The 15,100-nt window shown below is 35.1% G+C and overlaps 1 protein-coding gene across 1 annotated transcript; it reads left to right on the top strand.

The window, feature by feature from the left end:
* The first annotated feature begins 240 nt into the window (after positions 1-240).
* Positions 241-3,042, top strand: LOC131064312 (protein trichome birefringence). The gene is made up of 5 exons (XM_057998417.2): positions 241-873; positions 1,407-1,581; positions 1,911-2,101; positions 2,246-2,404; positions 2,618-3,042. Exons 1-5 carry the CDS (start codon positions 491-493, stop codon positions 2,976-2,978), a joined length of 1,269 nt encoding a protein of 422 aa, XP_057854400.2. The 5' UTR covers positions 241-490; the 3' UTR covers positions 2,979-3,042.
* The last annotated feature ends 12,058 nt before the right edge of the window (positions 3,043-15,100 follow it).

Raw genomic sequence — 15,100 nt, 5'->3', positions numbered from 1 at the left:
TTAATAAAAGTAACTGATCGTTCCTGAAAACGAAAAACAAGTAATGTGGCCGTTAAGGTGAGTGTTTATATAATCTTGCGCAGAAATCACGATTCATACTGTGCATCAGGCATTGAATAAGGTCTCTCAAATGGGTGTCGTAATTTTCGATTTTGATCACTGAAAATCGATAATTTGGCACGTCAAAATCTCCAAAAACTGGAAGAAACACACAGAATATCTGTTTGTATATGAAATTTGAGAAGCAAGACTTCGGCGAAATTTGAGAAGCAAGACTTCTTTACAGAGAGGCAAAGCGATTTTCATGGACTGATTGAAGATGATTTGATGCTAAGAGACCCCTCCATTAAAGCTATTAAAGCCAGCCGAGGAACAAAATTTAATGCAGAACAGGGGAAATTAGTGCTGAGCAGGGGAAATTAATGCAGGGCAGAGAAAATTTGTTAATTTTCTCTACTTTTTAGCTGAGTTTACTAAGTAAGAGGCCGCCATGGGCTTGCGGGATTCATGGAGAACTAAGCTTATTTATAACATTGTTTGTTCTCTTATACCTGCGATTGTTTTGTCAATTCTGATATTATATTCTTTTCTATGTTATACTGGAGAAAGTAATTTCATGATTGGCCCTTTCAAAGTCCAAAGATCTGTTTTTTCCAGAGCTCAAATACCTTTAACACCTGTTTCTATCAAAGCACACAAATTTTCAGAGTGTGACTTATATTCAGGAAAATGGGTCCATGATGATTCATACCCACTTTATCCCAATGGAGAATGCACTTATATGAGCCAGGAGTTTAACTGCAGAGGCAATGGCCGTAATGATTCAGACTATACAAAATGGAGATGGCAGCCCGCAAATTGTGAATTACCAAGGTATTTTGCATTTGAAATTCTATATCTAAGTCTATTTTTAAGAAGGAATTAGTTTTTCACACTCTATAGAATTAGAATCTAAGTTTTTTAAATATATGCTGTGTTTATTTTATAGATGTTTCAAATTGCATTCAATGATGATGAATTATGGATGAGATTACATTATGTTTATTTGATCAATGTTTTAAATCACATCCGAAATGATGAATCATGGGTGGGATTACATTGTTTACTTGATCAAACATTTCAAATCACACCAAATAATCATCATCACTGGGTGTGATTCAAAATGCCTATCAAATAAATAAATACAATGTAATCTCAAATAAATACAATGTAATCCCAAAGCTTGCATTCTAATTCTATTTTTAGAGTTTTTCTATTTCATTTGTTTATGATCTTTACAAGTAGCATTGAGATTATTGTTTCTGAAGCTTACTTAGCTAAAATGTAACAGATATTGATTTTCAAGTTAACAATGTATTAGATATAATTTGGCTAAGCTTTAGATGTTGTAATTGACTGTGCTCAAGGTTGAAACCCTCTGAAATGCTTGAGAGATTGAGGGGAAAGAGGCTGATGTTTGTTGGGGACTCCATCAATAGAAATCAATGGGAATCGTTGCTTTGTATCTTCTCAACAGTAGTGCCTCCAGAAAGAAAGATTTCACGCCAGACATCACCTTTTTCTACCTCTTTTGTGGCTCAGGCAAGCTTTGTATATGTTTAATTTTTGAGTTTCATTGAATTTCTCTAAAATGAATTGTTTCAGATCCATGTTATATCTAGATTTTTAACACATTTCAGAGAAATTGCCTTTTATTGGTTTAGTATGTGAATTAATTTGAGAAGCTATTGTATTTCACCACTTTTAATTATTATATTGTTTTTCAGATCTCAATTTTTAGAAGATATGAAAGTAATGAGAATGATCATAAATATGCTAATCACACTAATTTTTTCAAAACCCACCTATTAATATGATTTCAGATTCATCTAAACATAATGTTATTCATAATGATTGTTGGATTGATGCAGGATTACAACTGTTCTATTGAATTCTTTTGGGCGCCCTTTTTGGTAGAACAAGGCAGCATTAAGAATGGTAATGAGAGCACGGAGATCTTAATTCTAGATGCAATAGAGAAGCATGGAGCATATTGGAGAGATGTTGATGTATTGGTCTTTAATTCAGGACATTGGTGGACACATGGGAATAAAGTGCAATTGTAAGGCCTTTCTATAATCCTCATCTTCAGAATAGGCCCATGTTTTTATATCAGACAGCTAAAAGAATGTGTGGATGATATAAAATCTAGAAATCTTTTTAGTTTCTCATCAGAATTTTGATATATGAATTTTGTAAATATCAGACAAAATTACTTCATGGAGAACAACTATCTCTATCTTGAATTAGAACCATTGGACGCCTTCAAGAAAGCGATGATTACGTGGGCCAAATGGGTAGATAAGAACATTGATCCAACTAAAACCAGAGTATTTTTTAGAGGGTTTTCTCCAACACATTTCAGGTACAGTCATGTCATATCACTTTCTTTTCATTAATGCTGTTTCCCTTATATTTAAAAAATATTATAGTAGAACTAACTGTTGGAAGAGCAGTTTTTAGATTAGATAATGTGGTAGTTTTGTATCAACGTTTGTTTCGGATCTTGTTCTATGATCTGTCATCAGAATGATTGAATGCTATCAGAAAACTAACTGTTTTGAGTTGAATATTGCAGCTCGAAACAATGGAATGACCCCAAGGGCCACAAGTGCAATTTTGAGAGAGAACCAATATTTAATGAGTCTTATATAAGTCCTTATCTAGAAAGAATGATAATGTTAGAGAAGGTGTTAACTGAAATGAAGATTCCAGTTTCTTTGATGAACATAACCAGGTTATCAGATTTCAGAAAAGATGGTCATCCATCAGTGTACACCATGAGAAGAGGGAAAAAGCTTACACCAGAACAGATGAATGATCCAGATAACTTTGGAGATTGTAGTCATTGGTGTTTGCCTGGATTGCCTGACATTTGGAATGAGTTATTGTATGGAAGTTTGTTCATGAAGGACAAACTTGATTCTTATTCTAAGTAATTCATACTGTTAAATGTTTTGTTTAAGCAAATGAAAATTAAAAAAAAAAAATTTCTTTCTTTTCAAATTTATGTATGTTTTTTAATTGAGTAAATTTTATATTTATAAATAATAACAAATTTTAATTGATTGATTAGTCTACATTAAGATTTGATTTTAGAAAAAAATATATCTAATATTTTTAAATAATTTCAAATTATTATATATTAAATAATTTAAAAATATAATTTTACTGGATATTTAAATTTTTTTTTATTAGATCTAAAAAAAGCAATTAATTAATAGCATTTCATAAATAAACAGTATTATTAAACACACAGCGGATTTTAAACAGTGTTAATTCATAAAGAAAGAGTAAAGAATAGGGCACTTCAAAATAAATTAAAATATACTTCAAAAGAGTTTTGTTTATCAGGCCCTTAATTTTTATGGAAGGGAAAGGAACATAACAAAGGGTTTTTAACAATCGGTGCTAAATGTTAGACTATGGGGATATAAGATTCATTGAAAATAACCGTCAAAAAATATAATATCTTCAAATAAGTCGAATTTTAGATATTTTTTCTAAATAAAGGGACATCCTACTTGTTAAATTTAAATATTTCGATTCAATTCAAGATGAGGAGATTCCATGAATTAAAATATAGTAGGCTTAAATCATCGAATATTTAAAGTGTGCATTTAAAAATAATTTTTCCTTCCCTATTAAATAATATTATTAATATGTATTTTTTAAATATATCTATTTAAAAATATTTTAATTTAAAAATATTTTAAAAATACTAACATGTAAATTATTTCGTTAGATTTAAATATTATTTATTTTTTATGCAAGAATTACTTTTGCTATTATTTTTAAAAAATAAAACAATTTTTTTTTTTTGACGGATAACAAGCCATAGCCAATAATTTTATTAGTTAATTTAAAGAAGTTTATAACTTGTTTCAATTCGGTAGGTCTTGCCCAAATTTTTTTTGAAAGTTCGGTTTAGTACTATTTTACAATATCCCGATATATATAATAACGAGAGTGATAATGACATCACGATATTTATCAAATAATGGTATATGCTCATTTTCCTACCTTGAAAGCATGCCGTTTTTCTTAATTTGGGTATTAAATTTAATGGGAAATATTTAAATTATTTTTCAAAAATAATTTAATAGTTTAAATTGGTTTCTATATTTCCTATTGTGATCATTTCCGCGGAAAAGTTATTTAAAAATACCACAATGGCTCCTACAAGTCCAAATCATAACCTTTGAGAGATTTAGGTTAGAGATGTTCTGTTTTGGAGCATTCCTAACCCAAATTTATAACTGCAAAATTAGAAGCTAAGATTGCTCCAAAATGAAACATCTCTAACTCACAATTATAACCTCTCACAAAAGATGTTAGGATTGCTCCAAAATGGAACATCTCTAACCTTCCTTTCTAACCTTGTGTGGGCCCGCTTTATGAGTTACATGTCTCCATTTTGGAGCATTCCTAACCTTTCTCACAAGCCAAATAAAAGCATGCTCGAAATCGCCGAGGAACTTAGTTTCCTATTATAGTTGGAAAATTCAACTAGTTTGGAAGGAAGATAGTTGGAATCAGTCCGAATTGCTTTCACTTATTATTCAGGCATCCCATGAGTTTTCACTCCTCACTCTTTACGTTTCGCAAATCAGTTATCCCATGAAGAGGTCACCCTCGGGTATCAGATACGCGTTATGATTCTTTGATCAGTAACAGTGATATGAAGATTTTGAAGCTGGCATTTTAACCACCCAATATGCTTTCCATGACCACGTGTCCATGTCATCCAGGGGACTTATCTTCGCCTCCATTGACTTTGCGATTGTGAAGGGAAGCACCCTGCCGTTAAAACCAGTGACCTACATACATGATTGATGAAAATGGAACTTTTTATTGCTACTCTCCGGTCGCATAGACAATGCACACAAACCGTTTGACAAAATGCTTTGAAGAAATGTGGTCGCATAAACTAGGCGGGTTAATTGTTTGACAGAATGCGAGCACCTCACCTATTCTTTATTGTGTGGTGCCTATTCATTATCAGCATCACCCTTACCCGAAGTACCATGAGTGTGAATGCTTCGGCGAGATGTGGTAGCATAGACAATGTACATGAACTGTTTGACAAAATGCTTCAAAGAAATGTCATCTCACTACCAACTACAAGCTTATACCAACGACTACAATTGGAGATATTATTTTAAATTGGAAGGTTTGGAAAGGGACTCTGACCCACACTAATCAACATGATGGCATTCTGGAACAAGATACTAATATTTGAAGGGGGCATTCTGACAGGTTATGACTGCTGGTACATTCCCTACAAGGTTGGGTGTAGCTCTTGGTCACTAAGTGATGTCTCAATATTGTAGAAGGTAAAAGTGGGTCTCCCTATGGTTAATGTGTTTTGCTGTGACCTATAGAATAACTGGAGCGAGCCACATTGGATACTGTGACGCTTTCAACTAAGGAAATATGAGTGGCGATCAAAGCAAATGGAATCCACGGGAATATAACAACATGATGGCAAGATATTCACGAAATAAAGTTGTTGAAAAGGCTTTATAAACCTTCGAAGTTGGCGCAATTTACAAGTATAAAGTTGAAACTCCACAAAATCTTCTAGCATCATCCTCTGTACATGTCGAATGGGAGTCTTCGAACAGGTTATGGGCATAGGCAAGCAACAGTGAAGTTTGACAGAATGTTTTAAAAGAAATCATCTCATGGCATGTAATGATTGCAAGGTATGTTTTAAGTGATGCATTGTTGAGATGGCTTTCAAAGCTTTACAACATCTATCGGAGCACCATGATGTGACGTGTTATGTTGGCAACTGTAGTTAGTTACAAGCATACATCAAAATAAGGCCGAGTGGGTGATAGTTTTCCTATCATAATGAAGTATAAGTTTCATAGTCCTGATTACGCACCCATTCTCAAATGTACGCTTCCAAACATTGGTGATATGGAATTGGAAAATATGAATCTTCTAGATTTTTGGAAATCAATGGAAAAGAAGGACAAAAGTTTGACAACTCAGAGGTTGCTAGATAGTGGATTTTTCATGCGGCGGGATACCCCACATTAGTCCAATTCCTGAAATTAGTTTTAGAATGCATGAAAGCATTTAATCTAGAGACAAAAGAAATTAGGACAACAGAAGGCAATGTGGTGGCTAAACTTGATTCAATCTCTATTGCCATAATGTTCAGATTGCCTTTCAAAGACCAATTCATAGAGATAGACCGAAGTACATAGATAGTTATTTTGTCAATAATGAAACCCAGTGTTTGAATAATATAGCTAGAAAATGGTTGGAAAAACCAAGAAGAGGGAAAACACAACTTCCCAAGATAATACACAGGTCTCTGTTGATGGAGTATATAGAAAACATGGTTATTTTATTGAACCGGGTCATGAGAAATGAGGATTCGAATGACTTGAAAGGGTGGATGTTTTTGTTCATCAACATCATCTATGAAGGCATACAATTTATTAATTGGGCTGAGATTATTAGTAATAATCTTTGAGATCAGCTGTTTGAATTGAGAAATAATTAAAATTTCTATATGACATCATATCTCTTTTATGCCATTGCTGGAAAAGAAATGGCTAGGGTTGAATGTTGAAGGCATTTATGATGCATGCAACTCAGATTTACAATTATCATCCGCAATTGCTGTACACACCTAAAATTGTCATGTCTAAATAATTTTTTTTTTAATTTAATTATTTAAGCTCAATTCTTCTATTAATTAAATAAATCTTTATTTATTTAATTAATTCATTTATCCTCTTCTATCCTTAATTCTCATTTAAATAAATACTTTTATTTATTTAAATAATCATTTTCCCTAAATTAAATAAATACTTTTATTTATTTAATTGATCCGACTTCCTCTATTAATTAAATAAATCTTTATTATTTAATTAATTCATTAACCTTTTCTACCCATGACACATGTCATTCATCTCTTAATTCCTACACTACCTACCCTCTTGTTATTTTCTTATTTTCTCTACCTACCCTCTAATCCTAGCCGACCATTTATCTTTTATATCTCTCAATCTTATCCCTCCATTTCTTACAGTTTCTTGTCTATAAGGAGATGATTCCTTCATTATCAACCCTAATCAATCCTTCAAACATTCTAGCATTCGAACTTTCATATGCGATCAAGCTATCAACCATATTTTCGTTCTTTGTTGAGCTCTTATGCACACATAAAATCTAAGAGCACTTATATCAAGCAAGATCAATGGAGATAGGAAGAATGGAGATCCAAACCCTATTGGACATGTGATGGTATAATCTTTATGATTTCATTTGATTTGCATTGTCTTAGGTAATCTTCATATGTTATGGTGGATCTTTGTTGTTGTTAGTCTAGGGTTTTGTGGTTGAATTCATTCAGTCTTTCAATATTGTTGTTTCCATTTTTACCATATACATTTTGGCATGCTCGGTGGGACTCTTGTCCCTTTTGCATTTAACATCTTTTGTTGCAGATTTTGTGTTTTTGAAGTTGCAGATTTGACATTTCCGACAACATTTCAATATTTTCGCTTCTGCGCATATCGGAACCATGTTTTTGATTTTCGGCTACATCTGTGACCTCTGTAATCGTGTCTACGTTCAACATTATTTTACTTTTTTTTGTAGATTGCAGGGTCGCGTTTTGTTCCTGAATTGCGTCTGTGAATCTTTTGACCGCATATGTGTTCTGGGACTGCGTTTGTGTTACCTAGGCACGTCTGCGGGGGTTTTAGGCGCGTCTGTGATCATTAACCGCATCTGCATTAGTTTAAATCACGTCTGTGTTTTAGATTTTTGCAATTTTTGGTTTTGTTTCAAATTTCAAGGTTTTATTTCGTCATTTGGATTTCAGATCTGGTTTATTTCAGGTTAACATCTTGTGATCTAGCTAACAAATTGGTGCAACTTGTCTTTGAAGCAACACGTCTTGTTGAAGGGCCCCTTTTCACAAAGTCTTTTGGATCTAAAATTTGCCTAACTTATGTGCTTGCAGGAGGGGTATTATTGCATAACTACTCACAAATCTTTGTTGCAGGATTTTGGCAAGGGTTTTTGATCTTTATTGTGTGCCTTATTTTCATAGATTACCAAACACTTCAATTGGTGCACTAAAATTTAACCAGTCTTTTGTGTCTTGAGAAATAGGCTCTTTGTTTTTAGTCTCTAGAGGGTCTGTCTCCTTGTGTGGTCATTAGGACTACTAGTGAGGAGAGAACGACCCAAGTGGTAGTGAGGAAAACCCACTTCTTCTGAACTACTATTAATAACTGTATCCATGGTGAAAGTCATGGGTAATGTGTGCTGATTAATTCATACCAACACTATGTCTCCCCATAAACCCGTTTGATCAAATTTATTTGATCAGTTGTAGGGCGTAACCCCTACCGGCTGGGAGCCTTTTGTATTTATAGAGCTGAAAGCGCTGCATGTATGGCCACACGAGCGGATTCCCTTACTAGCACCTTTTGTTTTAGAAAGCCAAAATCCTTCTAGTTGTTGGGGAAGGAGGTCAGACCTCTGGAGTGGCCCACACACATACGGTTCTTAGTAGAGATACAAAGTTTACCACAGGGAGTTTTCATGGGGACTGATGCTTGGCTGCCCTGAAGAAGTGAGTGCCGAGGGTGGAGCCAGCGGGGTCAAGCATCTAAGTATCCACTTTGAATAGCGTAGCCTTAGGGGACACCCCATGTGGGATCAACAACTATTGTCCTGGCCAACCATAAGAATTGTGTTTGTCTTGTTTTAAACATTCAAACATTCAAAACCAAACATCAAAACATTGTGTATTTTGTGTCCTCAAGTGTATGCAATTTTTTTTTTACATCAAACAACACACTTTCTTTTGAGTCATTTTGAGTCTAAACACTTGCAAACATTGAGTACTCATCAACATTGTGTCCTCTTGTCACAAAAAATAGTCAAAAAATTAGATTTGGTCACAACAACAACTTTACACATTGGAAAAAATTGCACTTAGTTTCTGGAAACGTGTCTGTGCAGTGTTCAACAATGTCTGTGTCATTTAACCACGTCTATGTAGGACAGAAATGAGTATGTGTTTTCACAAGCAAAATTGCATTTACAAAATCTCAGGAACACTTTTGTGCAGTGTTCAATCACGTCTGTGTTGGTAAACCACGTCTGTGAAGTATACAGGCACGTCTGTGTTCAGTATTGAAAAACACTTACAGTCCAACAAACAAGAGCAGTCAGTTTCAGAATTCTTGAGCTTCCTAGGTTATTTCTCTGGGTTTTCATCTAGCTTTCAAGCTATATTTGGGTCTCACAAAGTTCATCATTGCTTTACACCTTACATTACATTCACATTTATCTAAAATTAAGTCAAAAGGTCACTTTCTTGTCCTCATCTTGCTTTCTCAACACACTACATACAACAACATTTTGCTAAGTGGTCCCTCATCAAGGTCTATCACCTTTGGGTCTCATTTGGTCTTACTTAGAGTCAAGGTCAACTTACCTCATCAAGAGAAACTATCATCTCTTTGGAAGCCACACCTACTCTACTACATACATACTTGGTCTTACACTTTGGACATTGCAAGTACACCTCATATTCATTTACATTCCATCCAACTCTTGGTATTCCATACTCTTTCTATTTTCATCTAGTCTCACACATCTTGGTCAAGACCTAGTTCATGGTTGAAACCCTTTCCCAAAAATCTAGGAGAGAAGCTAAAGAGGCTCAAGAGTCTACAAACATGAGTAGCTATGAGTATGACAATGATATTTTTTTAAATTCTGATCATACCACATTACCTGACATGGACACCTATAGAAACATTCACAATGTTGAGAACATGGATAATACAAACAACAATGATACACACAATAATAATGTGGACAACATTTCAGTACATTCAACAAAAGTGGAAGACTCTATTATGGATCCCCATTTTAATAGATTGGTTGAAGAAATCATGAGAAGAGATAGACAATATTTCCTACAAGTGATGGCACAAAGTGGAGCTAAGATACCTCATGATTTTGATATGTCTCAAATAGTGGAAAATCAACCTATGCAAGAAACTCAACTCAACATGGATCAAAGGAAACTTAATAGTGGAGGTACTAGAGGACCACATTTCGTTCTTGAGTCACCATCATCTTTGTTTCAAAAACCTAAGATCCCAAATACACATGGTCAAGCTTATGATACTCATGAAAGAGAATCTCATGAACAACTTCGTCTATGTAGACCATTTTGGAAGTCTTATGCAGAAAAATACACTCAATCACATACCAATGCTAAGGACCAACCTCCAAAACAATTGGATATCCAAAGGAATGCTCAAAATTTGGACACAAGAAAACCTTGTGTCAAATTTGGGGGAAACACACAAGAGAAAACTCATGACATGCCTGTGGAATATGATATACATGGACAAAGCACATATTTCATTCCTCATTATGACTCTATACCAGGTGGTTCTTATATGCAACATCATTATAGACCTCCTCCATATGAACATGTGTATGATCAATACCATCCATACATGCAGTATGCTCCCCTCTCCACCCAGTGGCTCAGGCATGGGATATGCTCCAAGAAGTCGGTCTCCACCTAAGAACAATTTGGAACAACAAATTAAAGACTTACAAAAGAAAATGGAGGATATAAATACACCGAAGCTAGCTTACAGAATGAGAGACATATGTCCCTATCCATTTGACAAAAGCATTCCAATGCCTCCTTTTCCTACACATTTCGTGACACCAAAGTTTGATAAGTATAGAGTCAAAGGAGACCCTAAGGCACATATAAGATGATTTTTCACAGCTTGCATTGAGGTAGCATTAGAAGAAACGTACTTGATGAGACTGTTCCCACAAAGCTTAGGTGATCAAGCTATGGAATGGTTCTCCCAACTCCCACTTGGAATTAAGTCATGGGATGATCTAGCAGAAGCTTTCATACAATATTTCTCATACAACATAGAGACAAACATATCAATCACCACTTTGTGCAACACCAAGAAAAAGGATGGGGATTCATTTTCATCATTCTTACAAAGATGGAGGAATTTAGCCAGCAGATGCTCTTATGAAATTCCACAAAAACAAATGGTAGAGATGTTCACACAGAATGTCCACAGAGAAATTGGTTGACTTAAGAAAAGCTTGTTTTTACACTTTCAAGGATGTCATTGAGAAAGGCTTAGCAACAAATAAGGTCTTAATCTAACAAGGAGTAATTAAGATATTCAAAGAAAATAAAGAGGACTTTAAAGGAAAAGACAAGCCATGATTTTGGAACAAAAACAAGAACATAATAAATGATGGTGTTGTCGATACTAACATAGTAAGACCCAAAATCATTCTTTCTAGATCAAGTTCTACAAATAACCAAGTGAATACTCAAACAACTTCCAAACCATGAAGGAAATACACCCCACTGGGAGAACCACTTGAGTCAGCTTTCAAGAAGCTAGTGCCAAACAAGATAATAACAATTCCTGACAATCCTCCATACGAACCAAAGGTCAAACCAAATTGGTGGAATACTGATGAGTATTGTGAATATCACAAGAGCAAGGGACATAAAATAGGAAAATCTCATCGGCTGAAGAACATTATACAAGATCTTATTGATAGAGGTGACATTGAGATTGAAGGACATTCATCTAATCAAGAACATGAGATGTTTAAGGAACCATTCCCTAAACATGACAAGGGAAAAGCCAAAGCCACAGATGAGAAGACCAACTATACCACAGCATCCTATAACTATGATTCAATTGTTAATCACATTTCAATGGACAATTATGTCTCTACCATTATCATAAAGGACAAAACACCTGAAAATCCTGCCCAAAGACCCAAAGTTGTACTAAAAGGCATTGGACCTTCTTCAAAATCTACCTCTAAATGTAATGTCACAACTCGTCAAGGTAAGGTCACTTTGCAAGGTGTTCCAACTAAAACCACTACTTCCTCATCAACCAAACCTGAGTACAATCTAGTAGAATAGTTAGGGAGGACACCCGCACTTATCTTCATTCTTGAGCTTTTACGCATATCCCCTGGACATAAAGCCATTCTTGACAAAACTTTGAGAGATACTTATGTCCCCACTGATCTAAACGTGGACCAGTTTCAAGCCATGGTGGGATACCTTTCCATTCCATATTCTCTTACATTCACTGAAGCTGACAATGCATCTGTAAGCCAACCACATAATGCATCTTTACACATCGAAACCTTCCTACACAAACATCAAATAAAACGAGTCCTGATAGATGGAGGTGCTGGTCTGAACATTTGTACATTGAACACTCTTAAAGAATTGGATATTATGAAAGGGTTGTGAATTCTACACATGCAATCACCATTAGGGCATATGATGATGAAGAGCGCTCATCCAAGGGCACAGTCACCTTACCTCTTAGAGTTGGGCCAATTACAAAGGATGTGGCTTGTCAAGTCCTTGATCTAGATCTCACATACAACATACTATTGGGATGCCCATGGATTCATGAAATGAGAGTTGTTCCCTCAACATATCATTGATGTATCAAGTTCCCACACAATGGAGTTGAAGTGACCCTCAAAGCTAATCCAAACCCATTCATATATTACAATAATCTTTTACCTAGATCAGAAATAACAATCCTAGTCAATCAAGAGGCTATTCCTTCATTAGCATATGTTGATCTAGAATCCTTGAAAGCTTCTACATCAAAACATACAGAGATCAAAGAAAAGTTCAAGATTAAAGAAATGAGATGTGGTGAGTATATCTTTCATGTTTATCAACTCCCACTATCTCCTAAGGTATTTAGTCAACAGGAAAAATATATAAACAATTTGCAAGAAATTGGGTGTGAACCGCCTAGTGTTGTGGCTACTAAGTCTGAATACAAATCTCCTCTTGTGGTGCAAGCATCTCTTGATATCAATAGTCCTAAGAGTGATTCCAACGAAGAATCTATTGAGTGTATCATCATCCCTCTTGAGAACTCATATAGCCTTACCACTTCATCCACTCATTCCATTTCCACTCCTCTCCTAGACTCGGATCAACAAGAATTACAAAAGCCCTTACTCATTACAGATCAAAAATCAAGCTTTGAAAAGAAAAATCTAAAAGTAAAAAATAAAGAAAAGTCCTTTAGTACAAATCAAAATCAAAAGCTACTAGACTCTGCAAAAATCAAAGTCAAGGATAAAATTCCTATGAAAGAAAAAGAGAAAGAGATGATCTTTCCTAATACCAAAATAGCTGGGGGCAAAAGTTCTACAATTTCAAGCCAAAAAGAATACTTGTTGATCCTAAGTCTCCATAATGTCATGCTACTTTCACTTCTTTTCACAATCATAAGCCTTCATCACTCATCCACTTGTTCCACACATCCATCCCCTTTTGGCGATACATCATGGACCTTTAATGGAGCTTCCTCGAAGGACTTTGTTATCAGGGATGCCCAAACTTCTTTAGGTGACATGCATACGGGCCTGTCTAGTCCACACACTAGCAATTCTATCTTAGTTCCTTTATCAAGGAAGACAGTTACTTGAGCTACATATCAGTCAGTCAAAGAACATTGTAGCTAGAACCATGAGTAAAGCCTCACACATTTGAGGTAGGTGACTTAGTTCTCAAATAAAATCCTAAAAATCAGCAAGACAGAGAGAAGAAGGGCAAGTTCGAACCAAATTGGCTTGGTCCTTACATCATTACAGCAACCTATGGATCCGATGCATATCAGCTCTCAACCATAGAGGGAGAAACTTTGGAGGATCCTATCAATAGTATGCACCTTCGCAGATTTTACACATAGCTCTTCAAAGTATCCTAATTCAAAAATACAAAAAAATTAAAAAATCGAAAAAAAAAAAGTAAAGAGAAATAAATTCGTCCAATGGTGAAAACCACTTTGGTGGTGCCTTGGGTAAGTACCATGGTGAAAACTAGGTTACTGGCGCCATGCATAGAGACATTGCTCCTCCCTCCTTCAGGATTCCATTTCATCCTTTCACTTTGCACACACTCATTGCCTATTCATCCATAATAAAAATTACCCATTCCCATCATGGCTTGTTATTGATCTACCTAAAATTTGTTAGTCATTCATAATAAACCTTCCTTTTCGCCCCCTGCTATCCATAATAAATCAGCTCCTATCCGTGGATAAGGCAAATCCTACATCTAGTGATGGGTGTGGAACTGAGAGCATCACACATTCTGAGGAGTACAATTTCTTCCAGTTTTCTTCAGTCTATCTGCGCACAATCCATAATAAAGCAACATTTGCATCGCCAATTTGCAATAAAGTTTCATTTTCTCCACAATAAAGTATCAGTTTCATGGATTCAATCAATTTTGGATGAGACACAACAACAACAACAATGGGCTTCAACAAATCAAATCTTTTAACAGACTCAAACAACATTATGGTTCAGTGCTATCTATCCTTCTGTGAAAGTAAACATTGTGACCACAATCAAATAGACTTATACAAGTGAAAAGAGATACTAAACTTGAGGACTATAGTGGATGTTGGTGTAGGGTCTTGGTTTTCTTTTGATTTTATCTTTTTGGTGACATGTCTTTTAGCTTTTCTGGGATGTCTCTGACTAGAGGTTTTATCTCCAGGATGTCTTTGACTCAAAAGATGAGGATGGGGTATCGTCACCTATTTTTCTTTGCTATCTGTGGATTGTCTCTTAGTAATGCTATGACTTATCCAAGGATATGAGGACACTGTGAGTCTAGTATGAACTGGGGAATTCTTTGTTTGTGACTATCTTGTCTCCATGCAAACAGGTACAATGACTTTTTGAGTCGAACATATATTTGGATTGTCATAACCTATTTTGCCATAATAAAGCTCAATGATGATAATAGCACAAGAAGCTCTTTCACTGACATATCTTCTATCTTCCATCCCCCTTTCTTGATTGACCTCCATAGTCCTTCTTGAGTCCGTGTAGTTTGTTATCACATGACTGATTATAATGACACGCCAAAAATATTTGCATTTCATGTAGTTTGCACCTACATTAACACATATTCACATTTCATACATACATACAT

This window comes from Cryptomeria japonica, chromosome 3 (genome assembly GCF_030272615.1).
Source record: "Cryptomeria japonica chromosome 3, Sugi_1.0, whole genome shotgun sequence".
In the NCBI taxonomy this organism is placed as follows: domain Eukaryota; kingdom Viridiplantae; phylum Streptophyta; class Pinopsida; order Cupressales; family Cupressaceae; genus Cryptomeria; species Cryptomeria japonica.
This window is presented reverse-complemented; position numbering and strand designations above follow the sequence as displayed.